The 21,557-nt window shown below is 45.3% G+C and overlaps 3 protein-coding genes across 3 annotated transcripts in view; 1 reads left to right on the forward strand and 2 right to left on the reverse strand.

The window, feature by feature from the left end:
- Positions 1–332, reverse strand: part of LOC142765075 (uncharacterized) — a 1,974-nt gene extending 1,642 nt beyond the window's left edge. The window contains exon 1 of the mRNA XM_075865641.1: positions 119–332. Within this exon, the coding sequence (XP_075721756.1) occupies positions 119–320 (202 nt within the window). The 5' untranslated portion in view covers positions 321–332. The remainder of the gene's footprint in view (positions 1–118) is intronic.
- The window catches only part of LOC142765076 (uncharacterized), a 104,101-nt gene that overhangs the window by 68,229 nt on the left and 14,315 nt on the right, over positions 1–21,557 (forward strand). The gene's annotated exons all lie outside the window — the stretch shown is intronic.
- Positions 9,358–17,139, reverse strand: LOC142765147 (uncharacterized). The gene is made up of 5 exons (XM_075865723.1): positions 17,071–17,139; positions 15,268–15,322; positions 14,596–14,708; positions 13,014–13,121; positions 9,358–9,575 (listed from the first exon to the last, which is right to left on the reverse strand). The coding sequence occupies exons 1-5, from the start codon at positions 17,090–17,092 to the stop codon at positions 9,358–9,360; spliced, it is 516 nt and encodes a 171-aa protein (XP_075721838.1). The 5' UTR covers positions 17,093–17,139.

A 21,557-nucleotide genomic window follows, 5' to 3' on the forward strand; every position in this document is an offset into this window, starting at 1 on the left:
AATGTGTGTACTACCCATGGTTCCCATGGTCGCTGAACGATCGCAGCGCCAGAGTGCCCTCTAGTTAATTTTGAGAAACTCTATGCTTTAGTGGCCTTTCAACTTCCGGTAGACTTACTTTTCTCGCAGTATACTTGGCAGAGGGAGAGACTGTCGAAGTGTAGACGCGAGACACCGAGGCAGACGTGGTCGGAATTCCATTGCACGCAGTGTCCCTTTCGGCCGCCACGCACGAAGAACCACGGCGAAGACGAGTTAGGGCCCGACGATTCTGAGCGGTCATTGGTTCGTCGCGCGCATGCGCGGAGCAGAGGCAGCATGCATGGTGTCCCTGCAGCTGGAAGAGGACGTCGCGCCATGTGTGGAAGTAGCTAGAAGACGCTTATTGATCAGACGCGTCATAAGACAGGCGGAAGGCTTGGCGGTGTTTCGAGGTGACACTATTGACAGTTCTGCGGCGTCGCGCAGGTTTTGGACACGTATCCTTCACCAGAGTTACGATGGCCGGCCACTGTCCCGATGTGCGGAGGCGAAGGGGTCAACGGCGTGGATAGGGGAAGGCACTACATTTCTTAAAGGGAAGGAGTATGTCGACCTCGTAAAATTCCACATTGCTGCAATCCCCAACCTCACCCGCCTGAAGCGAGGACAAGACGTCTCAAAGAAGTGCCGGGCCGGATGTAATGCCCATGAGTCGTTAGGACACGTACTGAAAAGGTGCCACCGTACCCACCACCAAAGGATTGCAAGACATGACTGCATCCTTCAATACTTAGCCAAAAGGCCTAGAGAAAAGGAATGGCATGTCCAAGAAGAGCCGCATTACCGGACCTTTCAAGGAAATAGAATTCCCGACCTTGTGTTGTCTAGGGACGGGCAGTGCCTGGTATTGGACGTCCAGGTGGTGGGTACTAGGGCGGACCTGTCAGAGGCACATGAAGCAAAAAGAAGGAAGTACCTAATCTCCGGCATGCTGATGCATTTTACATCTGCGACGGGAGCGAGGTCCTATCCAACGGTCTCATTCATCACTATGACATACTGAGGCACGTGGGAGTCTGCAAGGATCCTGCTTGATCTGGGCCTTGGACGAGAAGATATTAAAGTGGCAACCATAAGGTGTCTCCAGGGGGGCCTGCGGGCATTTAGGGTGCACTAAAGGTTGACGTCGGTACGTAACAGACGCGACCGACATGGGCTCGAGTAGCCAATTTCCAACGCTGCAAGCGCAGCATTGGCAGCTAAGCAAAGCTGCCAAACGGGTCCCTTTGCCCTTTCAGAGTGGCAAGATAACAGATATCTGAGGGCTTGCCTCACTCCTGAAGTAGGTGCCCAATGATGATGTTAAGAAAAAGTATTTTTTTTCCTTTTGAGAAACGGAAGCAGACTTGAAAGAAGCAACGGTGCACTTTGCCTCCTTTGCCCACCCCTCTGCCTGGCAGTTGTACTACTAACTAGTGAGATTATTGAGGCGAAAGCCTCATTTGCGTCTCCGAGCGTGCAGTGACCGTCAGCGTCAACGCAAGATGCTGCGAAAATTCATAACTTGCTGACGCCGCCTCCAGGTGTCGTCATCATAATGACACAGATTGCCAAAATTTCGACGTCTATGTGACATCACTGACTTCTTCATGACGTCATTGGGACGTCCCTTGAACACACGACTTCGCAGCTTGGTCAAAATTGGACCGATTGTTGAGGCACTGCTAAAGAACGTGGGGAGCATAAATCTCGCAGTGCCTCGGACACCCCATTCAGTGCTAAACCCCGTCAGGTGCATGTAGACAGATTTCTGGGAAGCGGTTTCAATACAGGCGACTAAGAAGAATGTTATTCCACAGTAAAAGCTAAAAACCGTTCGGCAGCGGTGTAATGGGGGGGGGGGGTCTCCATTGGCTGTGTTATCCGTTACGTCATTCGCAGTGTCGTACCCAAGCACACGCGCCTTTGGCAGCGTTGCGAGTTACCTCACGGTGTCAAACGCTTGCAGCAGCGCGGAGTTGTGGCGTTAATTTTAATTGTTAATTTTGCGGCGTCAATTTTAATTATTAATTGCGGGATGCGTTCACCGGGGCAAACACCCGCTTTCGGCGGGAGTGTCTCCTGCTGCACATTGGCTTCGGCTGCAACGTCTGTGACCACCTGTGGTTCAAGAACAACTGCTGTGATTAACGCATTGCGAAATGCATTTAACCGCTCATTACACGCTTCCATGACCGTGATCATGCTAGGCACAATGTGGGGCATGTGAAGTAAACACTGTGGTAAACCCATTGCAAGCCAAACGTGCGTCTAACCCGATCGAGAAGCACGAAGATGTAACCAATAATTGTGAAAGGCTTCAGTGCAGCGTCATGTTTCACCCTTTGATAAAGACTAAGGCCGAATTCTTGAGCTTTTGCTTGTTAACCATTTGTACGAAGTGCTTGGCGGTAATTTTTTTGCGGCGAAGCTCGTTAATCCGTTGGTCTGTGCATACATGTCTCTCTACGTGGTCCCTTAGTTCTACGACTCACTCAGCAGGTACGGACGGACGGATGGACAGAGAAAGGGAGGACGGACGGATGGACAGACAGACAGAAAATTCACGGTTTACTGATAAGACTCTCCGAAGCTTCGCCCCACTCATCATTCACCCCGTGAATATGCTGTAATCGTTTTGCCTTCGCGTTGCGTTGTCTTGGGCAAATGCGCTAGGGAACTTGCGACTTTTTAGCGGTTGTGTTTGGTGCAAGCATATGTGTTCCTTGTACTAAGATGGGCATATCGTTTATTTTTTAGTTACCTCCAAGTACGGAAACCTGGCACTGTGGGTGATCAAGAAATATTCGAAGAGCAGTGGGAAACCGAACTATCGACCTGATCTGAAGAATTAGCGCAGCCTGACACTCGGAAAGGGCTGGATAGATTCCCGTGGCTCGCGTCCACCTGGAATATTGAAACCACCCACTTGGGGCACACAATAAGCTTGCTCGAAATTGCTCAGAATAAGTTTGCTCATTTTTCTCCAAGGCGCCCTGGTTAATTGACTGGCCGAGCAGTTAGTTGAATAATTGGTTGGTTCATTCATTCATTGATTATTACGCTACAGTGTACTTACCGACGTAAGCAGACTGGTACGCCGGGTAGGTGAAGGCCACGCCAATGGTCATACCCATGAGGAAAGCGGCGCTGATGAAGCCCAGCACCCACTTGCGCCACACGCCCTGGAACTTCACTTGCCGCTGAGCCGTTTCACCACGATTAGAAGCTGAAGTCATCGTTGGCAACTGCATGCCACGCCAGTAGGGTCCTTAGGCTCGACGATATAGTGCTAAAACGGGGATGCTCTACAGCGTTAAAAGTTGGGTGAGTTAATACGGGATTTTCGCCTATGCCGAGTAGGACGAGACGTAATGAAAGAAACGTTGGTCTCTCTTTTTTTTATTAGTTTATGGCCTGCTGCTTGGTTCGTTTGATATTAGATATTCTATCTATAAAGATGTACGAAAAGACAAAAGGATCAGCTGAAACAACGGAATTTTCTTATCAAGCCAACATTACCCGTGGCTGAGAACCTTCTGAGCTGTATATGATTGTTATAAAGGTGGTACAAAATCATGATGTAAAATGACCAATGAGAATGGGTTGTTAAAGCTTTCGTTTGAAGCGAAGCTGTCCCCCGAGTTCGAAAGATGCGATTGACGGCTAACAAAACTAAGTATTTGCTCAGGGTATCTCATTTGCTAGGGCATCAGTTTTCAAGTTCCCGCTGCCGTGGTCACCTTCAGTGAAAGCTTCGATAATAGTAGCCTTTTTCGAGCAAGGCGTGATTGGACAGGCTTTTGAGGGACTCGCTCGCTGGATTTCATGCCGTCCGGTTGTGTCTTCGCGATCTCCGTCGTCAGCGTAGCTCTGGTCGACTGGGCTGGCCCTACGCAATCTCCTGACGCCCATATTTGACGACAGCGTAGCTCTGGCTTACTGGACTTGCCCTACGCAATCTCCTGACGCCCATATTTGACGACAGCGTAGCTATGGCTTACTGGACTTGCCATACGCAATCTCCTGACGCCGCGAAGAGCTCTCGCCGGTGGTGCCCCGTCCTCGGACTCTTGCAACTGTGTCCATCTTTCCTGTCTTCTCCTTACTTCCGTCGTTCGCGGTCCCTGCGCTTTGCTTTCTCCTTCCTTTATCTCTATCTCTTTGCCTTTTAATCCTATCGTTTTAATCCATTCTCTACCCCGATCCCTCGTGAGCTTTTGTCGAGGTGTCCTCCCCCTGAGAGACAGTTACGGGACTCACTTTTCTCTTCTTTTCATTTAAAATCCCCCCCCCCCCCCCCCCCACGAGGCTTTTGAGGTCATGTGCCTGACATCAGTTGTCGCAACCTGCCGCATTCGAAAACGAAGATGGGGAGGGTGGCGTTTGGTTTTTTTTAACAATAATATAACTGTTGGCGGTTAAAATGACAAAACCCCTCTAGCATTATGAGAAACGCCACAGTGGAGGGCTACTGAACTTTCGACCAGCTGGGGCTGTTTAACGTGCATCTAAACTTAAAGGGGCCCTGAAACACTTTTTTTCAGTAAACATGAAATTAATTAACTGGAAAAGCATTATTTCACACATTAAGCACCACAAAAATTTTAAGAACCCGTTCAGTACGAGCGGAGTTACAAATATTTGTCACACGCTGCAATCGCATTTTGTTTCTTCTCGTCCCGACGAAAGCGCTGGAAGCTGAGCAAGAAGGGATGGGAGGGGCAAACAAACAAACAAAAAAAAAAACGTCACTCGCGCCCCATGACCTTGAGCATTGTTTTCTTTTTTTTTCTTCGAATACGCGGCTTTTTCAGTGCGATTGCGTGCGCATGCATGACAAGTGACGGCCTCTCACGGTGACCTCTGTAAAAACCGAGCGCGCCATGTTCAAATCAGCCAATGGCTGATAGATGGGCTTACTGGGCTTAGTTTCCGTGATTTGTCGAGAGAGTAGAAAGCCATTTTTAGCTGACTTTGATAATTTATTCTGAATTCCAGGCCACGTGCTGCACTTTAATATTTCACTCGCGTGTTTTCAGGAGCCCCTACTACTGATCGGAAGCGTTTTATGACCATGCTCAAAAATTTTTGCAGGGCCTCTTTAAGTACATTTTGCCAAGATCCAAATGCGTCCGCCACGGCCGGGATATGATCCCCCGATTTCCGGTTCGGAAGACGAGCACCTCATCCAGCAGATCACCATGACCATTTGCTTTATATGCATTGATTGAATAGGTACACTAATGAGGAAAATACGAATATAATAAGACCATAGAAAGGGGTGATTTCAGCAATAACGTCTCAGCAAATACTAGCCTGCGTGGCCACAGACCAATGGCTATAGATGCTCAAGAGCTAGGTAGCCATTCGAGACTGGTGCTTTGCAGAGACCTTGCATGAAGGGCCTGTTTATTTGGAACGATGTATCCGCCTATAGGCGGATACATCGTCCCAAGTAAGCATTGTCCCAAGTAAGCAGACCTACTTCATTCGTATAGGAATGATGTAGGTTTGAAAGTCTTGATGTAAGTTTCTGCGCGATGGCGACTTACGTTGCTCGGTGTCGAAGCTGCTTCGGTTTGCTTTCGGGCCCTTTGAGGATGCCGCAGTGGGAGCGATAGAATGTCCCTTGTTCTTATTCTGTACCAATAAGGCTTACCCCTCTACGAGCCAGTAGGCAAGAACGGTTGGACGGTTGAAATTCCTTTACGAATGGGTCGGTTCCACTACGACGGATTTACCGAGATTCGAGTGAGGAGTTTTTGAGGCTGACACACAGTAACCAAACTTCACGTACGACCATTTTATGTATGCGTGCGCGTGACAATATATCTTGTTTGTGTGCATGTCATCATTGCATACACCACATGTAGTTAACCCTGCACACATGATTTGCCAAGCCGGCAATTAACTAGTATAACGTCTTTTGGGTAATCAGTAAAAGTCATCTATGACGTCTTCATCTAGTCACGTAAAAAAAAAAAAAACACAGAAAACGAGGGCTCCGGAAACTTCGACCTCCTAAGGTTCCTTAACGCTGAGAACCGAAGCGGACTAAGCCGCAAAGAATTGAGAAGGCAATGTGCACCCGACCCGACTGTGCAATGCCGTCTATCTCTTGAATGTGAAGCTCAAGCGTACTCCAAATTTTCATATGAAGGCGGAATGGAAAAGAGTTCCTCGGTGGAGAACTCACTACACCAGAAATAACTCTTGCCTAGGTGTCGTATCTTTATATCATTTCCTTCCAGGTCTTCTTGTTTTGGACCTTTGTATATCCGCTTCATATTCAGTGTTGCGGACATGTGCCACTGTAAGGTCATCGTCATTACTATCGCCGTAATGACGATGATAGCAATTACAATTATCACGAGCTCATTTTGGTGTGCAGGTGAACGTGGATGCCACTGACCTCATTAAATCAATACAAGTACACGCAGGTACATATAATTTTCCATGTAGTCTTACAATTTTAGCGTAATCAAATGAAACAGCACTATGCTACAATCTTCAAGCACACTGAGCATTCGCAAGGTGTTTATCATATCGTCAATTTGTTTCATGTTTTGCCTTACTGTTCTCTGATAAATCCATCTCTGCATAATCATAGGAAATTGCACCTCTGCAATATCACAACGAATTCAGAAGACTCTACTCAGTAACGCCCAAGAACTTCTTAGCCATGGATTCTGCGCCGTTATATATAGGCTCCATACAGACGCATCCGAACATCCATTGTTTACGCATCGTAGCACTCCACAGTCAGCTGGCCCTTAGTAAAGATTTTTCATTACAGCGAAAGCTGTTATGAGATCACAACAAGGATCACGTGTGGCACCGTGTACTTGTCCGCCGCCGCCGGTGTGTGTAAACACTAACGCACGAAATAAAAAAACTTAAAAACACCATGAACACAGCGGGCTTTCAACCTAGGTACCCTGCGTGCCAGCCAAGTGTTCTACCACAGAGCCACGCTGGGTTTTTTTTTCTTTATTGACAGAGCTATGCTGGTGCTTGAAACTCCTTTGCAAACTTGCCTTTTGATGTCGAGAAAGGAATTACGTTAGGATGAGTAATAAGGCGCTTTAGAATAGCGAAGAAACTACCAAGTGTCGCATGATGCCAATTTCTTAGCGAGTTGGTCGTTCAACGGTCCAACCCATTACAAAAGCTTGTTCTTGATCACCTATTAACTGCGTCGCATAGCCACTTCAGGCATAACTCTTAATTGTTGTCAGTCACTGCATAAAAAGATTGCACGATTGCACTTATTTCCTAGCAAGTGTGTAGTGGATGCCACGCTTCTCCGAAGAATGACGAAGGATAGCATAGTAAATGCCGGCCTATAGACAATACAAAAATTATGATTATACAATATCATAGCCCCGCCGCGGTGGTGTATAGTGGCTAACGTATACTCGGCTACTGATCCGCAGGTCGCGGGATTGAATTCCGGCTATGGCGGCTGCATTTCCGATGGAGGTGGAAATGTTGTAGGCCCGTGTGCTCAGATTTGGGTGCACGTTAAAGAACCCCAGGTGATCGAATTTTCCGGAGCCCTCCACTACGGCGTCTCTCATAATCATATGGTGGTTTTGGGACGTTAAACCTCACATATGAATCAATATCACAATGGTGTTTTTCGATTTATTTATTTATTTATTTATTTATTTATTTATTTATTTATTTATTTACACTGTTAGCCAAAGGCCGATACAGAGTGGAGTACTGAAATACTCTTCGCATATTGCTTAAAGACACAAGCACTACACAGTGAATCGAGAGACAATGCTTCTGGCAGCTTTACACAACTATAGACCATACAGACCGTACGAATCGTAACGCAAACGAAAAGTAACTTTAACCAAAAGTGCAACGCACAAAAGTATTCAAGGTTTACACAGTAGTGACCAACATTGAGCAGAGAGCAACACAATCACAGACACTACACTCGAAATACACTGTTTCACATGCTTCAAAATTATAGTAATCGAAATCAGGAACTGTTTGTAATTGCGTATAATTATTTGAACTGATGTGGAAAACTCAACTTAGGCTCACCGCTGGCAGGCGGTGAGCATAAGTTCTTACGTTTGCCTCGCCGAGGTGGTCTAGTGGCTAAGGTACTCGGCTGCTGACCCGCAGGTCGCGGGTTCAAATCCCGGCTGCGGCGGCTGCATTTCCGATGGAGGCGGAAATGTCGAAGGCCCGTGTGCTCAGATTTGGGTGCACGTTAAAGAACCCCAGGTGGTCAAAAGTTCCGGAGTCCTCCACTGCGGCGTCTCTCATAATCATATGGTGGTTTAGGGACGTTAAACCCCACAAATCAATCAATTAAGTTCTGACGTTTATCTGTGATTTTTCCCATGTGAAAAAAAAATAACGCCAGGCCTGCCCAGAAAGCACAGCACAGTTACAGCGAAAACTAGAAGAGCGGCCTTTCAGGGCCTTTTTCAAACACTCACTGGGAAGCATGCTGCGAGCACACTTGCTGGGTACCCACGACGGCATTAATTTCTGGCCGGTAGACCCGCATTCTCTAAATGGTATTCTTCGTCACTCTTCCGAGAAGCGTGGTATCTGCTAAACATTTGCAGTAAAGTTTGTGCAAATTGTTCGTGCAGTGACTGACAACGATGAAGAATCATGCTTGAAGTGGGTACGTGCACACAGTTAATAGGTGATCAAGAACAAGCTTTTGTAAAGGGTTGGAGCATTGGACAACTTTCTCGTCACGCTATTCGCATTGTGTTACGCCTGGTCGTTCTTTGGCTGTTCAAAAACGCTTTATTACTCATATCAACGCGATTCTTTTCCCGACATCAAGCCTGCCTAAGGCAAGTTTGCGAACAAGTCCCAAGCACCGGCGTAGCTCGGTGGTAGAATACTGGGCTGGCGCGAAGCGGACCCGGGCAAGCGAATACGATACGAATCATACCAGATCACGCTATACCGCGTTGTACTCTTGTTTGCGAAGTGCAGTGGGTTTAAGTTCCTGAGTTTGTCTCTGAAGTTCACACTGTGAATTTCACAGACAAAAAGCGTGGAAAAAGTCGCACTCTATTGCGGAAATATTCGTATTTGCAGAGAGCACCTATTCGGTTCGAAGACCAATCTGACTAGCACAGTTATATTCTATAAGACGACTGCTTATAGAACAGAATAGAGGACAATTCGATTCGACAATCGGAAATTATGGATATTCAGTCAGCTATTCACGGGTATGAAAGCGTGCACGTCGTTGATTAGACAAATATATTGAATAAGCGATGAGGCAAGTGAAAAAGTATTAGCAAATGAGGAAAAAAAATGGAGGTGGGACACTGCGGGACGTCAGCCGCGGTTGTAGCGGCGCTCCAGGTGGCATCGCCGGGTGCAGGCCTCTTGAGAGGTGAAGGCGGGCCGCACACAGACGTTTGTCCACTTGCGGCATCGGCGCGCTATCGGATCGAAAAACCACAGCGGAGGGACGACAACTTCATCATTGATCGGAGTACAGTTGCTCCGCAAGGGCGCCAGAAGGTGATCCGTGCATCGCTTCCCTGGCGTACCTGCATTTTTTTTCAGATGCATTAGAAGGCCTCAGATGGCTTCAGAAGGCTTCAGAAGGCCTCAGATGCATTATCAAATTCCAAAAGCGATGACGTCAACATATGACGTCACCACGAAGCCTGAGGTCACCGAAATGTGTGACGTCACCATCACGTTCCCATCTTGGCGATCTCAGCCAGAACGCATAAAACGTGTTTCACATAACCTGACGTCACTTCGACCACGAGCAGCGTCAACACTAAAGTTATGCAAAAATCGATCACCAGATGGCGCCTTCATATGGCGTCATCACAATGTAACATACGCCAAAAAATTGTGACGTCAAGAAGTCAAGCCACATGACGTCACTCTGTCTAAAAAGCGGGCCGATATCAATTTGATTCGCACCGTTCCAGTCCATTCGAAAACTGAATATCAAATATAATAAAACATAATTCGATTCGACAGTAATGATGCCACATATGCCGAAATTTGTGACTTCACGATGCAGAAAGCTTGCAACGTCTCCTATTCCGCAGGCACTCCACAATGACCTTAAGTGTAAGATGCTTTCGGGACGTGAGATCAGTACGTCAACCACGACGATAAAGAAGACGTTGGCATTCACTATCGAGTAATCATAGACGGATCCATGAGCGACTCTGTCTATTTTTTATGCACGCAACTTATCGCAATATATCGATTGTTTTCTATAAGATATGACTCCACCTTTCTCGCATTGTTGGGTACACTTTCTTTTCTTGGTGAAGTGGGCGCGCGATTGTTCCAAGCAAAACGACTCGGGCGTCCACTCGAAGCAGGAGCGCCTCAGAAAATACCAAGGCCGACCCGACGCGTTCCCGTCGCGCCCGCGCCAATCGTCGAACCGATCAGCCGCCGGGAAACTGTCGTTGGCCAGGCACTCGTGAAACACTGGCTGCCGAAGGCACTCTCGAGAAACAAAGAAAACGAAGCACATCTTGCATTCTGCAACGATTTTTTTAGGTTTGCACATTAATCCAGATACGCTCACACAAAATAGGTTTGAAAGAAAATGGTGGAGTCGAAGCTCTCTCTACGTCTTATCGGTGAATGTGAATCTATAGATAACACACCATGTATATCGCAAACATGATCTCTCCGGGTGGTGCCCGCTCAGAAACAAACGGGTATTGCTCTTTTAATATATAGCCGTCTAATGACAAAGTATGACATCTTTGTTCCCAACAAACGTAACGCATCTAGGTGGTGTAACTCGTGACTTGATCTCCAATAAAATGTGCCTATATTTTGATATTTATTTTAGAAAGTAGTAAGGCAAGGACATGAGGCTCAGGGATTTCCGTCCGGAGAAACTTGCCATACTAAACCCATAGGGCGTTGGTGAAAAACGTTAGCTCTCCGTCGTGGATCGCTAACGTTTTATCTTGCTTCTCATAGGTTGGCGGCCGGAGCTGCCATCTGGGGGTGGGTATGTCGGCCATCTTCGGGTACAGTTCACTCACACACTCACACACACACACACACACACACACACACACACACACACACACACACACACACACACACACACACACACACACACACACACACACACACACACACACACACACACACACACACACACACACACACACACACACACACACACACACACACACACACACACACACACACACACACACACACACACACACACACACTCACACACACACACACACACACGCAAACACACACACACACACGCACGCAAACACACACACACACACACACACGCACGCACGCAAACACACACACACACACACACACACGCACGCAAACACACACACACACACACACGCGCACGCAAACACACACACACACACACACGCACGCAAACACACACACACACACACACACACGCACGCAAACACACACACACACACACACACGCAAACACACACACACACACGCACGCAAACACACACACACACACACACACACACACACACACACACACACACGCACACACACACTCACTATCTCTCTCTCTCTCTCGCTCACTCTGGAATTCAGGTAAGCCATATTTTCTCGGAGAAAGAGAATAAATATTGAAGGTACGTCAGTGTGAATACTATTGATGAGTTTTCCATGAATGAGAATGGCCATGCCCAAGGTTAACACCTCTTTTTTTTTAGTGTGTAAGGGACCTATGGTATGTGAAGTGTAAGGCCCGTATTCACAAACTAACCTTCTCTTGACCTTACGTTTTTACTATGTTTATGCATTTTATAGGCATAGAAACGGCAACAGGGTAAAATATAACTACAAGGTTCGTCTCTGCAAATCAGCGTGCTTCATTTGTTGAAACAAGTAATGATGATGATAATAATATGTGGGGTTTAACGTCCCAAATCCACCATATGATTATGATACGTCGTAGTGAAAGGCTCCGGAAATTTCGACCAACTGGGGTTGTTCAACGTGCACCCAAATCTGAGCACACGGGCCTACACCATTTCCGCCTCCATCGGAAATGCAGCCGCCGCAGCCGGGATTCGATCCCGTGACCTGCGGGTGAGCAGCCGAGTTCCTTAGCCACTAGACAACTTCGGCGGGGCGAAACAAATAATAACACAACATCAATGAAAAAAAAAATCGGCGCCGTATCTGCATGTTTCACTGCAAATATTGTCGAAGGATGATAGTTTTACACGTGGAGAGAATGGAGAAAACGTTCATTTGATGTTCTGCGTGAGAAATTTGGTGAATTGTATTCTGGGAGCGCTGTGTTGTAGAGTCTCGATCCGTGCAGCGAAAGCGAACGGGCGCATCGAGGCACGTTAGACACGAGCGCCATCTGGCAGACACAAGCGCCATATTTGAAAGCGTAGGAAGGCAAGCGCGCCCGCGGTGAAAGATGCGCGCCTGTCTCGGAGGCGATAAAGAATAGAACGCAAAGCGACGGGCAGGTGCCACCACCATGTCGTCTTAGCAAAGCGTTGGAAACAGTTGCGTGATTGAGCATTGCGTTGCACTGTCAGTGTAGCGTGATAAACGCTACGGCTCTCAGAATTGCTTATGCGTGCTTTCGCTAGTATAAAGCCACACACAGAAAATATCGACGTGTCGTTACAGTGCCTCAGATATGCGCGATCATTGCTTTTGAATTGACAATCACACAAGTTTGAACGCTAAAACTTGAGCAAAATTGGTAGGTGCTGCGGATAGGCTTGATTGTTTGACATATCGTTGGGTGCCGTTTAGAATATTGTTAAGGCAGACGAAGAGAGAAATGTACAGATAGACAGACAAAAACACAGACACACCAAAAGTTTGGCGTCCAAGGTCCCCAAGGAAGACTATCGTCTTAAAAAAAAAAAAACGTGAGATAAAGGGAAGCTTGGTTTGGGAACGCAGGTCTGATTGATGAAGCCCCATTCTATAGCATGTGCTCGGTACCACGGAACTACGCCTACCGGCTGGCACTGCGGTTGTGTAACGTCCAGGATGGTGTTTGGTGTACATTGGCAAGGCGGTCGTCGTGCTGGACGTCTCGATGGCAGCTCGAGGTCGAGCTGGCTCCCCTATAGTGTGAGAAATCACGTGAGATAAAGTTAACAGGTTTTTGACAAACGTTTCCATTGGTCGTATTTATTTATTTGCGTGAAATGAAAGCCCAGGCCCCTAAGGAGCCTAGAAAATGCACTGATAAACAAGATTGCACCATGGAAGATATAGTCACAGCACGTCTTAAATACGAAGCATTTCTCACACATTGTCGTGCGACAAATGCTTACTGGAGACCTGGAGTGGTACATACCTGCATACCTGCATACTGAAGATCAGTGGCACATACCTGCATACCAGTGGCACACACCCACAGGCGGGTATGTGCCACTGGTATGCAGGTATGTGCCACCGGTGATTGACGCTTCATATGTCTCCAGTAACGGCGGGAACACACATGGGTAATTTAAACGTGTGAGCATTAAGAAAAAGCTAACACTGGCAGCGTTAACAGGATAAATGTAACTAATGAATTCATGGTTCCAGCAGAAATAAAACCTCAGTATTCTGCATGGCAATCACCTATTCTACCACAAAGCCACGTCAGGTGTTGAAGCTACTTTTAAAATAATTTGTAATGTCCGAAACTTCGATTCTGGTTGAAGTGCTGACTATGCAATATTTATAGACATTGTGTAGATACTCCTATGAAACACGTCAAATTAACGTCAATTGTAGTTAGATGCCAGCCACTGAAGTCGATTTATGTAGCAGTGTCCAGGGCTACCACACTCGCGAGCACCAGCGCTTCATATCAGCTTCCGCTTACAGTGATCCTAATATATATAATGATGTTGGCATTGACACTTGATTGTAAAGAACAAAACATTCGAGCCTCTTTAACGTATGTCTGTGCGTGCACTTGCACATTTCTTTAGCGCCACTTAATAATGTTTCGCTTAATGAAAATTACAACACAGTCACATTACGTGTGTATGCTTCACATAAGATAGATTCCCACGTTACGTAGGATCTGCCAGTTTAAAAAAAATACAGTTTCGATTCCTATAGTAGACTAACACCACAACACGGTCTGAGCTCGTCACATACTTCACGCAAGATGTCACGTTTCTACGGCTGCTCAACTCAATGACTCCGTTCGTGACGAACAAGTGGCTGTTTTGAATGTTTTGACACCTAATGTCATGACATCTGTGAGGTCGAAAGCACCGGCACTGTAGTCTGACGTTACGATGGCGTCGATATCAGTAAGCGCTCTTGCAAAGATTAACTTTAATATCAAAATAAAATATCATCATTGTTTACTGATTGGTGCATGCAGAGCTTTCTTTGTATACAGAAGATCTGTATGGCACAGTAAACTCACCTGGCGAAATTGGTGTTGGTTCCCCTCAAAATTACGACCATAACATGTATGCAGAAGATTTGTATGGCTGAGTAAACTCACCGGGCGAAATTGGTGTTTGTTCTCCCCAGAACTAGGACAATATCAATGAGCAGTTACTAACCACACCATGCCTCGAAACTCACCGACGTGCATAGCCAGGTAGACCAGGTACAGCATGAGCACGCCCAGCAGGCCAGCGATCGCGAGCGTCGCTCCACAGATGCACACCATGGCGCGGTGGACGTGTTCGTTGATTCTGAGCCAGCATGAACCGAACGGCAACGTTGAGCGAGTTTTGAGAAAAGAAGGAAGCGTTCAGGTCTGTTAGTGCTTCCGTCTGTGGCACGGCTGAACGATTGACTGATCAATCGGTAAATCAATCAATCAATCAATCAATCAATCAATCAATCAATCAATCAATCAATCAATCAATCAATCAATCAATCACTCAATCAATCAATCTATCTATCGATATGTCTGTCTGTCCTGTCTGTCTGTCTGTCTGTCTGTCTGTCTGTCTGTCTGTCTGTCTGTCTGTCTGTCTGTCTGTCTGTGTCTGTCTGTCTGTCTGTCTGTCCTGTCCTGTCCTGTCCTGTCCTGTCCTGTCCTGTTCTGCCTGCCTTGCCCTGCCCTGCCCTGCCCTGCCCTGCCCTGCCCTGCCTGCCTTAAAAACGAGGGGAAACGGGTTAAAATATGTTGTATTTGATGAATATGCTGGCGGTAATAACCAGGTCAATGACCTTCGTGTAATGTACCACGCAAGACGATAAAATGTACGTGAACATAACCAGTGAATGGCGCTAAGTGACGCTTACATTTGGGTCTGATGTCCAAGGCGCTCCTCCCCATAGATCAACCGATCGAGCGCCCCTGCGCACATGATACACACGAGAGGCCTGGTCAATGCTTCTGTAGTGATTTATCGTGCAATAAAATGCTTTTTCGGAAAACGTGGAGATTCATGGAAGACGTGAGACTGAAAGCGAAAAGAAAGCTTTAAAAAATGTTGATTTGCCTTTTACAAAATTACCTAAACTACCCAACCTGTTGCAGGTGCTTTTGTAACGTATACAGCACATCAAATGTTTACGTCAGGCATGCATTTCAATGTCGAATTGACTTATGCTTTAGTACGGGCAGCAACATGAATCAGAATACGTTTAAAGTCGCTTCATTCAGTCACGTATCGTGCGAGCTTATACGTGAGCTCTGAATAATTCAGCAACAAATAAGATATACATATGAATGAAGTAGCGTCACGCTTATGGTGGAGCCCAACTGGTGAAGTCCATCTTTCATAATAATTGAATACTTAGAATTCATCTCTCAACCGAAAAATCTGCTCGAGCAGTGCCGATGCCTGGTTATCGCCTCATATTAGAGCAACTACGAAACTAGATTCGAAATATTTGCGCCGTGCTGCTGATTCATTTCGCGGAAGTAATTTTTCGGTATAATCAGAAGCAGGTAGTGACGCTCGAGATAAGTGGAGCAGTTTCGCTTCGACCACCAATAGTGACTCGTCCGGTGAATAGAAGCACATTGGCACATTGTGTTGCTGATGTCACGATTCGAGGCTCGTTGGTGACTTCCGCTGACTTACTCTAAACATAATCTCCCGGAGTACGCTTTATTGGAAGGAAGGATAATATTCGGGTTTCGTGCGATGGCGATTAGGATACGATTCACAACGTGCCGAAGTGTGTCGTATGCGTTTCAGTTCGTAAACAGGAGAAACTACACGGAAAATGGTCGGCCAGAGCAGCAGCTGGTTAACTCGCAGCAACGCGTGCAAAGCGGCTAGAGAAAAGATGAGGGTGAAAAAGACTGTCTGTTCTGGTATATTAATTCAGAGTTGTTTCAGAGCAACTATTTGTAGCCCGGCTTGAATTGCAGATTGAGCAAGGCAATCACACACATCTGAGGCTCGAGTCATGTGTGACCATGGTTACGAGATATCTTGTAGTGAGCTAAGGTGTCCTGTTTAGAAGAGTTCAGAGAGATATATTTTTTATCATGTTTTTAGGAGACATTCAAAAGTTTCATTTCAGAAGATAGAAGAAGCTTCACCACAGAAGATCTGTCTTTCAAAAAGATAAATTATTTAACATAGTAAAAAAACTCTACTTTGCGGCTGGTGACAGCTGAACGCTGGTCAGAGAATTGTACATGGGGGTCATTGAAACACTTGACCATGTCCGCCGCAGCGGTGTAGCGGTTAGGTTGCTCGGCGGCTGACTCGAAGGTCGCACTTTCGATCTCGGTCGCAATGGTCTCCTTTCGATGGAGGCGAAGTGGTAGAGCTCGTGTACTGTGCCATGTGTACGTTCAAGAACAACAGATGATCGAAATTTCTGGAGTCCTTCACTACAATGCATCTCACAATCATATCTCGGTTTCGGGACGCTAAACCCCATATATTATAAATATTACACGTGATAGGCATGTAAGATGGCAAGAGTTCGAGGGAACACAATGGCCGTACATGCAATGTGTGTTCGAGGGCACTGAAAGGTCGCACAAGATACGCATTCCAGTTAAGGCAGACCTGAAGCGCTATCGTAGAATAAAAACGAGGAGTACATTAAGTGAATGACGCACAGAATTATTGAACTTACGGCGCCAGGTCTTGTTATACATGATGCGTCACGGGTCTGGCTTGCTTGATCGAACAACCAAGACGGTTCGTTGTTGTTGTTGTTGTTTCCCTGTAGAAATGGCTCGTACCCAAAGAAGGGGATTGGCCGATTTTAAGGTGAATTTGCCCTAAACTTTCAGCATTGTGTCATTCCTACAGTTTTTTTTTTGTAACTTAATTTTGATTTGAAATACCGATATCAAGTTTGCAGAAAAAAAAAATAAGACAAATTTTGAGACAGCAATTTAGCAAGAAAATCGTTTAGTCGCAGTGATGTATTCTTGAACGGCGAATAAAACATCCCTGTGGCTGAAACCCAGTGTAGAGGCTCCAAATGAAAGAAGATCAGGCTGTGATAGTTGCAAGCCCAGTCTTTGAAAAGGTGGTGCTAGTATGCTTTGCCTGAATAAATCGAAACGGCGACAATGTAATAAAAAATGACTGATCGTTTCTTCTTGATTACAGTAAATGCACATAGGGGAATTCAATATGCCTGATCTATGCAAGTAAAAATTGAGGGAGGTAACGCGGCAACGAAATTTCGTGATGACAACTTCCATCATCCTTGATTTAGTCAGTTCACTGCGCCAGGGAAATAACAAGTGTTTGTACTCTGGAGAAGCCGTCAGTGCAGGGTCAGATAAATTTTGCCTGATTTTAAGTGTGCGAAATCGCGCCACCGTAATGTATACTGTATGGGGGAAAATAGGAATAATTGGTGTCGAAAGGGATGCCTTCGCAAGAGAATCAGCTATTTCGTTTAACAACAAACCTTTGTGCCCTGGTGTCCAGATTAAATGAATACTTCGGAGATGACAGGGGATTAACGATTTAAAAAGTTTCACTATAGGTGAGTGACCAGATGCGGACAGAGAAGAGCACACTGATAATGAATCAGTTATGACTGCTACAACTGGAATGGAAATATTTACCTTTCGCAAAGCTAACATTATTGCCATGAATTCAGCCAGAAAGACAGGAAGAAAGTCCGGTAAGCGAAGTGAAAATGACCAATCAAGTACGGGGCAATATATTCCAACGCCTGATTTTTCATGTGATTGAGATGCGTCCGTTGCTATAATGACATTTGTTGGCAGAGTACTTAAATGGTCCTGCAATAAACCATTTAAAATGCCTGTAGGTAATAGCTTTGCGTGAGTTGGGAAGATATCATGGTAAACAATTTCTGGAGAATTTTGTTGCTCAGTTAAAGGAATCAGATCACGAACGTGTACATTTAGGGGCTCAAGTAACGATTGAACAAATACTATTTGTGGTTTGGTAAATCTGGGCCAATGCACGGAGAAGAATAGGTCAGGATTGGAAATAAAAATAATTTGTTCAGGGTTAAACGGTGCTTCATATAGTCGTAAAAAGGTCTGCACAGTAAGAATGTTAAAGCGACATAATAAGGTTGGTATTCGTGCTTCAAGGTATAACACTGCATTTGCAGTATACTTTGGAAGTCCTAAGCAGAGCCGTAAAGCCTCTCTTTCCAACAGAACGAGCGGCCGAAGTTTGTAGGCTGGCGCACCAGAAAAAAGAATGCAGCCAAACTCCAACACAGGTCGGACATACATTTTATATATAATCAAAAGTGCCTTTCTTCTCATACCTGATCTGCAATTGCTCAACCTCCGCAATACCCCCATCGCGCGTACTGCTTTTGTCGCGATGTATTCAATGTGAGGGCGCCAATTTAGATGCTCATTATACATAACTCCAAGATATTTCAATGATTGTACTTGTGGGATATCTTGAAGCTTGTAATTAATAGATATGTGCACGGGATCTTTGATTGGAAAAACGAGAATAGCACATTTACCGGTATTGAGGTTCAACATCAATCCATCCAACCAATGTTCTATTTTATTAAGATATGTTTGCAAGATAGTGTAGAGACAGTGGAAGTCATGTGACATAGCAAAGAAAGCAATGTCATCGGCATAAACATAGGTTTTCACTTCTGGATGAACGGGGATGGTACTAAGCAATATGTTGAATAAAACCGGGGAAAGTACTGACCCCTGAGGTACACCTCGGGTTTGCTTGTGCTTACAGGAAGAGAAACCGCCTTGATAACAATAGAATTCTCTTCTACTTAAAAATTCCGTCACCCATGCTACTATATAAGGTGGAAGTCCATGACTCCATAACTGATTAGTCAAGATAGAATACTCTACACTATCATATGCTTTACATATGTCTAACGTTACTAAAGCCGCAAAGTGCTTTTTGTGACGGGCAATATGAATACGACTTTCCAGATCTACATGTGCATGCCATATGGAATATCCAGATCTAAAGCCAATTTGGGAAGAACTCAACAGTTGTTTCTCGTTAATAAACCTAATTATACGACCATGAAGTACCCTTTCAATAAGTTTTACTACATTAGATGTTAAGGCTATCGGTCGTATGTTGTCTAAATTATAGCCTGCCCCCTGTTTCTTAAGCAATGGTATAATTTTCGCAATCTTCCATTCAGAAGGGATCCATGCTCTTCTAAGGGAATAATTGACGAGACCTAACAGATCATTCGGATATTCCCTGTGAAGTATTTTTAGCATTGTATTTGTTATTCCATCGGGGCCTGGTGCTGCATTTGGCAATCTTTCCATAGCCTGATTTAATTCGGAAGTCGATATTTCTGTGTAGTCATAGATGGTTGTTGTGTAAGCCGAATTAGGAAGATGCGTTGAGAACCTGTTTTCTAATTCTTTAGCCAACTGATTCAAAGATTCCTGTAGTTCCTGTGAGGTGTAAACTACTGAGTCAACGTTTCCTGGTATAGGGGTCTTCTTCCTACCACGAAGGAAGTTGAATAAAGCACGTTTGTTATTTGATTTAGACAGGTACTCGAAATGTTCTTGGTCATATTGCTCTTTCGCTCGCGATACAGTGCGTTTAAATGTTGCCGCAATGAACTGGTAATCCTTCCAATTTTTTGGACTCTGATTACATATAAGTCTTTTCCATGCGGCTTTTCTTCTTCTATAATCTCGTGTGCACTCATCATTCCACCATCTACTAGGTTGGGCACTTTTGGATGACGACGAAGCAATTACAAATTCTGAAGTGTTCTTGGAGATTTTTAAAGCAGAACAGAGATTTCTGCCGAGGTCTTCATTTTGACCACTGGACACTGCCCTAATGTTGGAACGCAAGCAGTCTTTAAATTTTTTGTAATTGATCAATGTTTTCTTTGTCCTTTCAATAGATTTCACAGCACATGAGATTTCAAAGTATACAGGAAGATGGTCACTGTTTGAAGAGAAATCAATTGTTTTCCAAGACTTTATTGAAACACTTGGGCTGCAAAACGTGAGATCTAATACCGATCGTGTCCGTCCGCGAATAAAAGTAGGCTGTTTATCATTTAGGCAGGTAAGATTTTTATTAATCATCCAATCCCACAGAAGAGTACCAGAATGGTCTGTTCGAAATCCCCATGAAACATGATGTGAGTTGAAATCACCAGTCAGAAGGAAATCATTCTTGCAATTAGCTAAGGCAGTATCTAATTGTTGAGTATTATGCAAACCCGTTGGAAAATATGCGTTTATAAGTGAAAAAGGGTGGTGCCCGGGCAGACAGAGGTCTATTGCCAAAATTTCACAGTCTGTGGACATAAGCTGAAAAGCTATGCTCGCTGTGCGGCAAAATTTATTCGAGACTAGTGTAATTAGACCACCTCCTAGTGATGGACGGTCTAACCGAAATGCTCTAAAATTGTTTAAATGATAATTCTTAACAGGGTTAAGCCAGGTTTCTTGTAATAAGATTATATCCGGATATAACTGATTAATTAAGCAAAGTAAGTCAGTAGAAGCAGAAATCAAAGACCTACAATTCCACTGTAGTACTTTCAAGGTATCTATGTTGACGAGCGAAACACTTCAGCAACGGCAGCTTCTAAAATATTCTCCTTAAAAAGTGCACTGGCATTTTCGCTGCCCTTTTTGGGTTTTGTGTTTGGGCAAGGAGATTTTAATGGAGATCCAGTGCGCTTCTGACGCCTGAAATCTTGGCATACGTCCATTTCATTCTGATCCTCCACGTGGGTCGACGTAGAAGGAACGGACGAAATTGGGGTTTTCTCCTCGCGGGATTGTCGCTGTGGGGCTAAATTCGGTATAACTTCCACTGCACTAGGTGCCGACTGTGCCATCGGTACTGCTATCGCAGAAGCCAGCTGTGTCATCTGTGAGCAAAACACTTGAGAGATGCACTCACTCACGCTCGTAACTATGTGTTCCAGCGCTTTCGACATCGCCTTTTCTACTGCAGCCTCAATAAGATTAAGAATCTTCGTCTCACTTAGTTGTTCGTGCCTCGACGCGACTCCGGCATATCCAAAGGCTCTATCCTTCACAACAGTTATTGCTTCTCGCCGCGAGCAACGACGTCTGTCCATGATTTCTAGAAGTTGCGTTTCATTGGACCTTGCGGTGCAGTTCAGATAAT

This window comes from Rhipicephalus microplus, chromosome 6 (assembly GCF_043290135.1).
Source record: "Rhipicephalus microplus isolate Deutch F79 chromosome 6, USDA_Rmic, whole genome shotgun sequence".
In the NCBI taxonomy this organism is placed as follows: Eukaryota; Metazoa; Arthropoda; class Arachnida; order Ixodida; family Ixodidae; genus Rhipicephalus; species Rhipicephalus microplus.